At 36.8% G+C, this 9,789-nt stretch overlaps 1 protein-coding gene across 1 annotated transcript in view; it reads right to left on the bottom strand.

The window, feature by feature from the left end:
• Positions 1-9,789, bottom strand: part of ITGAV (integrin subunit alpha V) — a 113,357-nt gene that overhangs the window by 10,238 nt on the left and 93,330 nt on the right. Inside the window, exons 19-26 of the mRNA XM_004701477.2 lie at positions 8,983-9,050; positions 8,182-8,329; positions 7,252-7,344; positions 5,571-5,650; positions 5,124-5,204; positions 4,562-4,667; positions 2,928-3,086; positions 1,769-1,882 (exon numbers count right to left, since the gene is read on the bottom strand). Of these exons, the coding sequence (XP_004701534.1) occupies positions 1,769-1,882; positions 2,928-3,086; positions 4,562-4,667; positions 5,124-5,204; positions 5,571-5,650; positions 7,252-7,344; positions 8,182-8,329; positions 8,983-9,050 (849 nt within the window). The remainder of the gene's footprint in view (positions 1-1,768; positions 1,883-2,927; positions 3,087-4,561; positions 4,668-5,123; positions 5,205-5,570; positions 5,651-7,251; positions 7,345-8,181; positions 8,330-8,982; positions 9,051-9,789) is intronic.

The raw sequence follows: 9,789 nt of genomic DNA, 5'->3' as shown, positions 1-9,789 counted from the left end.
ATATATAAATTAAGTCCCCAGAGCAATTTACCATATATACTCGAGTAGTAGCCAACCTGAAAATAAACTGAGGCACCTAATTTTACCACAAGAACTGGGAACTTTATTGACTTGAGTATAAGCCTAGGGTGGGAAATGCAGCATCTACTGGTAAACTTTCAAAATAAAAATAGATACCAATAAAATTACATTAATTGAGGCATCAATAGGTTAAATGTTTTTGAATATTTATTTCAGAGAAAAACAGTAAACTGGCTCTGTAAGTGGAAATAATTATATATGCTGTCTCACTGCATGCGCATTACTATATACATTGACTTACCAGATGTACACAACACAGCTTGTATAGTTTGAGGCCTAACACAAGCTGATGATATTCCAGAATGTGATGACATGACTGTTTTCATAGAGCAGCCTGTGTTTAGGGCTCCTAATATACATGCTGCATTGCGTACACACTGTTACTGCATACGCAGTGTTAACGCATATGTATGGGAAGTGCTCACGCAACACATGCAGTAACACAGTGCGTACACCACACATTGTGTATATTATGAGCCCTAGCACGGGCTGCTCTATGCAAGCACAGTCAATACTGGGTCCAGATAGGGGTTAATAAGAAAATAAAAATAAGATATAGCAGACTAAGTAATGTAAATAAATGTACTGCATATCCAAGACCAAAGATATACCAGTACTTGTGTTCAGCAAAGATTGGGCGGAGCAAGGGGGCGTGACCAAGTACGGATAAGACTGTAAAGGCTACGTCATTGGTCACAGTCCTGGAGAAGGACAGGGCCTGCACCTGACGTTCATCTGACAAGGATGCGGTGCGCCCCAGGTAACAGCGCACAAAAGCGGGCAGGTCCTTGACCAGTACAGCTCGGACAACACAGAGGCTGCCGGCGTGCAGGAGGAAAGAAGGGCCGTGATATCAGCAGTCATCCGACCACCCACAGAGGCTGCAGGCACCTGCAGATGAGCAGGAGAGACCCGGAGAACATCCACACTGCACCGGAGAACAGGAAAGTGGGACCCTCACTCGAATATAAACCGAGGAGGGCTTTTCCAGCATAAATACTGTGCTGATAACTCAGCCTATACATGAGTATATATGGTAATAAATTCAATGTAATCTCCATCAGAATTCTAACAACCTTCTTTTCAAAACCTAGAAAAACCAACCCAAAAATTTACATGGAAGGACAAGGAACTCCACATAACTAAAGCAATCTTGACTAAATTAGAAGAACCTACACTTCTTGATATTATGGTCAATTGATTCTCAACAAGATGCTAAGTGTATTCAATGAAAAGGGAAAATCAGGGCTCCTGGTTTTAAAACTCTTGAAATTCAGAATATGCTGAGCAATCTGAGTGTGAGCAAACGGTTCCTTCCTCCTTGTTCTTGTCCTCCCCTCTTATCTGAAGGCTCGTTGAAACCCCCTCTTGCCATGTATCTCCTAAGGCCTGCATCCCTGAAACTGTGGACACCAGACTCATGAGGGTGAGACAAGAGGTCAGTAAGAGAACAGTCTGAAAATAATTCAAAAAATGAAATACTATTAGCAATCTACAAAGATAGATCATTTGAAGAATATATGAGGCTAATTTGATTTGGAACAAGGAAAGTAAAAAGATTGAATGGTATAAAAATATGTAGTTCTTCTGGGCATAGCTGTTGTTATTTTTGAAATGTTATTTGGCATCAGTCTTATAATCACATTTTGAAAATATTTAAAATGTGTGTAGTTAAAATGACACTTACCAAAGTGTGAACATCCCCCTCACTGAGGGTGAGATCCCGCTTAGTGATGAGGTGGTTCCGGCCACCCTGCCCGGCAACTGTGTCATTCTTTTCAGATGCTTGTGAAGTTGAGACCTAGGATTGCATTCATGAAATGGTGGTAAATGAAAATAAGAACAATGTTTTTATATTGACAGTTTGACATACACTCGTCTACTAAAAAGCATCAATCAAAAATGAGTTTATGTATGACAGAAATAACCACTGATATACGGCCAAAAGTAAGGACAGAAAATAAATTAAGAGAGTCTTTACTATGTAGACAGAATTTACCTCTACCTAACCCTGGTTTTTCTTCAACTTTCATAGCTGGAGGGGAAAGTGATGAAATACAGAAAGAGTTTAAGGTTTACATCATAACTCTGAGAAGTGTTCAATCCTGAACTTACATTTTATTTTGTTAACTTTTCTTATTCAATGTGTATGCTAGGATGAAGAAGACCCTATTCAGATGATATATAATCACATATAATGACATTTCTCTAGGCTCTGTAAGTCAAGACAGTCCAGTGTAAGGGTTTCATCTTTTCCTAAAGACAGAAACTCCACACATCTGGTTTCTGTTAGTTGTTGAGTGGGCAATGGGGGACCCAGGTACAATGGGATAGGACAATTGTGACAATACACAGGGTTTTCACTGGTTAGTTTTTGGAAGTAGATTGTCAGGTATTTCTTCCTGGTATGTCTCAGTCTGGAAGTTCTGCTGGAAGCTGTTCACTATCACAGCAACATGCAAGTTCCCAATGACAGATGAGTGATGTCTACCCTTGAGGTACCTGGGACAGCAATCAAACTTGGAAGGTGAGAATTCTACTACTGATTCACCACTGACCGCCCCTAACAGACTAATATACACTGGATAAACCTCAATGTGATGATGTGAAGGTCAAACTGAGTCACTAAAGTTTATGAGCTGAAGCTCACTGGATATTACAAAACTATACACACAGAATTAATCTTTACTAATAATACAAAGACTCTTTGATAGTGTAATAATTAAGAACTTCAGAAGTATTTTTGCTGAGTTTGTATTAAACAGTTGTTTATATTTCATGATTAGTTTTATACACTTAGAAAAACAAATATCTTCAAAATGAAGAGTTGCTATTAAGCACATTACCTTAATTCTTAGAGGGTTAATCTCCATATCTGAAGTACAGTTCATTGGGCCATCAATATCGTATTGAAGGATGTACAACAAGGTGTTGTTGTTATATTTGTAAGGCCACTGAAGATTTAGCATTGCCTTGCTGAATGAACTTGGACCATTATTCCTCAGCTAGTGAAAAAAAGAAAATATAAAATACTTTGCGCAGAAATCTATTTTAAAATCATTCTCCTAATTAACTTTAATTGTTCTATTAGCAACATGATTTAAATTACAGATTTTCCAGTTACTCTAATATTGTACCTGAGCACATAACTTAAAAATTAAAAAAAAAAATCAAACTCAACAACTGGCTCTAAAAAAAAGGTTATATGTGTCCGAATGAAAGGCTAAATAAGAGGATAATATTTTAAAGTTATTAGCAGGCAAGGAAAATATCCTTCCGCTGTGTGATCACGAGGTGTCGAACGGATCACTGAAGACAAATGGGTGCATAAGCAAATGTGGCGAAGAAAGCTGATGGTGCCCGGCTATCAAAAAGTATAGCATCTGGGGTCTTAAAGGCTTGAAGGTAATCAAGCAGCCATCAAGCTCAGAAGCAACAAAGCCCACATGGAAGAAGCACACCAGCCTCTGCAACCACAAGGTGTCGAAGGGATCAGGTATAAGGCATCATCAGAAAAAAAAATCTTACCATAGTGAATGATGGGGGGAGTGTGGAGTGGAGACCCAAAGCCCATCAGTAGGCCACTGGAGATCCCCTTGCAGAGGGGTCTCGGGGAGGAGATGAGCCAGTCAGGGTAAAATGTAACAATGATGAAAAATACAACTTTCCTCTAGTCCCTAAATGTTTCCTACCCGCTCCCACTACCATGACTCGAATTCGACCTTGCAAGTCTGGCTAAACCAGAGGATGTACACTGGTACAGATAGGAACTGAAAATACAGGGAATCCGGGGCAGATGAGCCCTACAGGACCAGTGGTGTGAGTGGCAAAACAGGGAGGGTCTATAGAGGGAGAGTGGGTAGGAAAGAGGGAACCGGTTACAAGGAACTATATGTGAACCTCCTCCCTGGGGGACGGACAACAGAAAAGTGGGTGAAGGGAGGCGTCGGACGGGGCAAGATATGACAAAATAACAATTTATAAACTATCAAGGGCTTATGAGGGAGGGGGGAGTGGGGAGGTAGGGGAAAAATGAGGACCTAATGCCTGGGGGTTTAAGTGGAGAGAAAATGTTTTGAGAATGATGAGGGCAATGAATGTACAAATGCACTTTACACAATTGATGTGTGTATGGATTGTGATAAGAGTTGTATGAGCCCCTAATAAAATGATTTAAAAAAAGAAAATACCCTTCTGGTAGAAAGAAAATGCTGACTGTTCAATATTTTCAAATTATAGTCATAATTGCAAAATATCCACAGAGAACTAATTAGCTTTACAAATTTTTATATAAATTGATTTAACCAGTTATGTGACTGGTAAAAATGAACTTATGAACCAGGTTGAAATTCAAATATCTGTGAAGTATAAACAATATGCAGAATTTTCATAAAAATTACACCGAAATTATTTTCAAAGCCTAGCTTGTCCCTGTTTGGTAGCTCTCTGAAGGTTTCATGTACATCCAACAGTGGCAAACCTCGTAAATGTGCTGAACAACAGGCCCAACATCTTCTTCAGTCTCAGGGTTCTCCTTGTGCTCCCAGTTTGGGATCGGAAGAAAGATGTGATCAGGACTCGAGACTCTAAACAATGACCAAAGAAAACCTACCATGAATATCAAAATGATGCAGTCAGTTCATTTTCCACAGTACCCTGCATTCAAATGAATGCAATTAGAACTAATTTTTCCAAAGTTTGCTTCTAAAAAGAAATATCTGTACATGCATGCGTGCACACACACCAACTACTCTTTATTAAATGTATGTCGCAACAGATGAATGGGTAAGCCAATTTGTATAAAAGTTTGGTAAACTTATTTTGTACCTTCTGTTGCCATGCCCAATTCTTTCCCACATGGTCACCAGATAAATATTAGGGGCTTTGGAATACACATAAGACCCTCTTCTCTTTAAATGAGCTATAGTCCTAAACCACCATTAAAACTGAAATATCAACTACCAGAGAAAAACGAGGGCCTAGTAGTTACTTTCAAAAAGCAGTCACGAGAATGAGATACTCAACTTAGAAATCATACTGACCCTCTTATTTCCACGGCAGCTAAAACAGCAAGATCAGCTTTGTAAGATACAATTGGGCTTACTCTGTCAAAAAGATTCGAGCTGAAAAAGAGAATGAAAAATTCAAAACGAAATTGCACACAATCAGTAAAACAGAGTCAAATTCAGTGAACTAAAAATGAACAAATTAAAAGCAACAAGAAAAAGAAAAACTCATCAATCAAAATAATTATTTCCACTAGCACTTAATTTCAAGGTGATCAAGTTTCATTTCTTGTTTTTGACGCCATTTATATTTCTGAGGTTTTGTTTTACAAATTCAAAACTGACACTACCAATGCTATAAACAATGACTGAAATTGTAGTCTCCTCTATCCCATTTATACTGAAGCATACTATATAAATCAATTTATAACAAACAGTGTTTTCCCAATCATTATTATAAGCTAATAAAATTGGTTTGTATACCTCTGGATCTGTAAGTCAAATTTTACAGAAGTATCCATCTCTGATTGCTGGTGCACACTGAACCGAAGACCAGCTAAGAGCTGAAAAGAGAGGAAGAGATGGCAATGTCAGGAAACAATGTCTAATAAGTGAAATTGCACATCAAATGTTGAAAGAGAACAGAAATCTTCTAAAATTGGGCTTTTCAAAACTGACATAACAAAACTGAAATGGATAAAGAAGATTCATACTCATTTTCTATCAAGTCTCTTTAAGATACTTGGGCCAATCCATAATTGAGCCTATTAAATACCATTTAATCATTATTCATACTTCCTTATAATATTAGCGATTGAACTAGTCAAATGTCAGTGTTGATTCAATGAAAGCAAAATGATTATGCAAAATGATTTGGTAATGGAAATCTGATAAGTTAATGGGTCAGGAAGAAACAGAAGAGAGAATCTGGCTAAAAGAAAGGCATGCATAGACCCAGAACTGGAATTTCTCAATGCCCCTCACAACTCCAGCAACAATAAATGTCCTAACTCCAGCAGTGGAAACGTTGCTAGACTACAAAGATGACAACTGAGCAGCACAGTGAAGAAAGCAGGTTTCTTAGGGATTATCTAAGTGATATATAAAAAGAGTACTTCTTGGACATTTTATTGAACTGCCTCCTAATTTACAAAGCTTGGCATTGGCTATTTTGCATAACCATGAACTATCTTAGCATAGATAAGCAATGACTAAGACAGCAAGAAAAAATAAGAATGTTAGAAAATAAAATGATTACTTGTTAATGAAACATTGTACTATACATGTATGCATGCAAAGAAGCCCCCTAGAATTTGGGGAATTTGTGTAAGCACTCTTCCTTAAGATGCCAAACTTATAGAAATAATAAATTTTATTTGAAAATGTACTTTAGTAATTCTGAAGTATTTAGCACTAAATCAACAATGTCTAAATTACCAATATTTAATGTTAAATTAAATAAATGCTAATGGAAAAGTGGTACAAAATAAGACTCTCTTGGTCCAAAGGGTTAATGCATCAGTTGCTAACTCAAACACTGTGTGTCTGAGTCCATCCTGAGGACCTGCTTCTGTGAAGTCAGTCACTGCGAACACCTCTAGAGCACAGCACTGTCCTGACACCCAGGTCACCGTGAGCTAGGATCTACTCAATAGCAACTGGTTTACTGCTTTACATTGTTAGCTTTTAGAGAATTTGAGACAAGACCAACTGGAGCTTCTTCTCAAGCTCCCAAGTTCCTGAAAGGGAACCCAAATAAGCCACGTTTGTCTATGAATATTCTATTTGGTACCATAGTGTTTAAAGTGAGTGGAGTAAACCTGCCTCACTCAAGAACGATGGGCTTAGTGTTTTTCAGGATTTCTCTTTGAGGATCCATCAGTTCAAAATACCATAACGGCCCTATCAATCCTTAGTTTAAACTATGTCTCATCCCTTTATCAAACTGAAGGCAGTTTGTTATCCATGCCACCATACAAGCTATCATTTAACTATCTTGGTCAAAATGAAACAAAATTCTGTGTATCACTAAACTCACAATCAAAACCAACTTAATAACATCAATCTGAAATGCTTATTTAAAAATTACTATTGACAAATCCAGGGAAAACGATAGCATTCTCTTTAAAGAAAGAGAAAAATGTGTTTAATTAAAATGTCTTACTTGAATCCCAGCCTTCATTGGGTTTCCAAGATCACACACCACCTGGCGGGTTTGGTTTTCTGTTTTAAATGCACAGGAAAGTCTTGCTAAAGCCTTTGTAGAAAGAAATATTAATTATTGGTATAAACAAAAAACCCCAGAAATCACAAGATTATAATGTTCCTGAGCAATATCAAATAGTTGAATATTCAAGGTTTGGGTTTTTTTTTTTTTTTTTTTTTAACAAAGCAGATAAATCTAATTGAACAAATGGAGGTGAGGGAGAAGCCAGGATTATGTATGACTGCCACATATAAATGCGTTTCTGAAAGCTCCCTAGAGGACTAGGATACATAATTATATTACCTCTGACAAATAATTTGATGGACAGGCTTAGACATTTCATCTATCTGAGCCCGTTATCACACACTTAGCCAACAACTGTAAAATTGTCCTATCAATGCATTATGCAAAGTATGAGACTTGAAAGAAATTATGCGATAGGTGCTTTATTGTCTAGTGATTTAGTTTTAGGTAGAACGTTTAAGCTAGTAGTTCACTAAATAGGGGAGCAACTCATTAATATTAATAAGGCCTATGGGTGCATTCCAACAAATAAATCTGTCTTAATAGAAGTCCAGATGGAATGCTTCTTAGAGGCAAGGATGGCGAGACAATGTATTTCAGACCTATTGATAGGAAAGACCTAAGCCCGGAGAATGACACCAAGCTCGGTAAAGCAGTGCGGCAGCGAAAAAGAGGAAGACCCTTGAGAAGATGGATTGACACAGTGGCTACAGCAATGGGCTCAAACCTAAGAGCACTTGTGAGGATGGCAAAGAACCACTCAGTGTTTCCTTCTGTTGTACAGCGGGTCACGTGAGTGAGACCCGACTTAACACCTAACAACAGCATGAGTGCATTGCAGTCTTAAAGAAGTTGCTTGCTTACTTCACTGTTTCGGACAACCCCGATGAAATCCGCTTGTGGTGGAATGGAAACAATGAGTTCTGCTTCATAGGCACCCTCTCCTTGATTCTGAGCCTTAACAATCAACGTCAGAGGGTTGTCATCCCCGATAAAGATCTTCTTTTGATCACTACAAGTGAATGCAAATCTAGACAGTGAAAAAAGACTGCATGGGGAGAGCATAACTGTTCAAAGAGATGAGAGACGAATACAAAGATAGCACTGACATGTTCAATGGTGTCTCAAGATATTTTAAGAGATCTTCACAGCTCAATAGAAAAGTGGAAATAGCAAATTGGGTGCAAATCAAGTGCTTCTCTTCAGTAAGAGAAAGCAGTGATGCCACGAGTATTTCATCATTCACATATCTGTTATTGATGTATTACTTATTTATACATACTTATTAATACCTGGTTTTTCAAAATGAAAAAAAAATGATTGTCTATGATTTTCAATCACAGTTCTTTTTAATTTATATGTTAGATAAGATGGTAATATGGTTTTGAGTGTGAGAAGATGCCTGTGGTGAAGTATATTCTCTTTAGAGAATATATTACTTTGTGACACTGCACCATGCATGATGAGTAGAAATGCCTCAAAAGTGGGTTACTAAGGAAAACACAGATTTTTTGAAGCTCAATAGTTTTACTCACAGAGAATCATGTATTGTCTTCTAATATAGTTAATTCTTACTGAATTATATTAGTACTGGAACATACTTCTATTTATATTTCTTACTCAAGACCACTACTGTAAAGATGATTATTTGGATCAAAAACTTACCTATCTACAGAAACTTTCAGCTTGGGTTTACAAACATTATCTTCACCACAGTCAAGTAGAATGTGAGCCTAAAAAAAATTTTTACTTTTTTATACATGAAAATCATCAATATAGCATTCACATGCTGTATATGGACATGCATTTACATATAAGAATATATTTTCATATCTAATCATTTGTACACCTGATACAAAAGCGATCATTACACATAAACAAGTCAATATAGCTAGCCAAGAATTTTTAGTAATAGAATTAAATGAGAACTTAAAAAATACAAACAATTTTATTGGCTTATAATTCACGTATCATAGTTCAATCTTATTACGAAGAGTTGTGCAATCTTCACCATAATCAATTTTAGAACATTTTATTCTTTCTTGTACTCACTGTTATTAGCTCTCCATTTTCCCCCCTCATGCCCCCAAGAAACCATTAAAACAATTACTGTCTCTCTAGATTTATCTGTCCTGGATTTCAACAGAAAAACACACAAAAAACAATTAAAAAAACCCTAACAATAACAAAGTAAAATCTCAATTAAAAGGCAGAAAATATTAAAAACTAGAACAAATTTAAAATGGGTCAAAAGGGAGACCAAAGGATAAGGTGTTAATTTTAACCTAATTGTATCTGTAGCAATCCATATTCCAATGTATTATAATTTTACATGACTGTAAGGTTATTCATATCCCTGGTCTATGGTTAGAGGGTACTGTGTTAGGGTTCTCTAGAGAGATAAAACCAAATTGCTGATAATTTAATATATTTATTTATAAAGATAATTAGATATGTAACACAAGAAATGAA

The sequence above is a fragment of the Echinops telfairi genome, unplaced genomic scaffold (assembly GCF_000313985.2).
Source record: "Echinops telfairi isolate 266 unplaced genomic scaffold, ASM31398v2 ScPeMD7_3;HRSCAF=10, whole genome shotgun sequence".
NCBI lineage: Eukaryota > Metazoa > Chordata > Mammalia > Afrosoricida > Tenrecidae > Echinops > Echinops telfairi.
The sequence above is the reverse complement of the archived record's forward strand: the minus strand, read 5'-3'. Positions and strand labels throughout refer to the sequence as shown.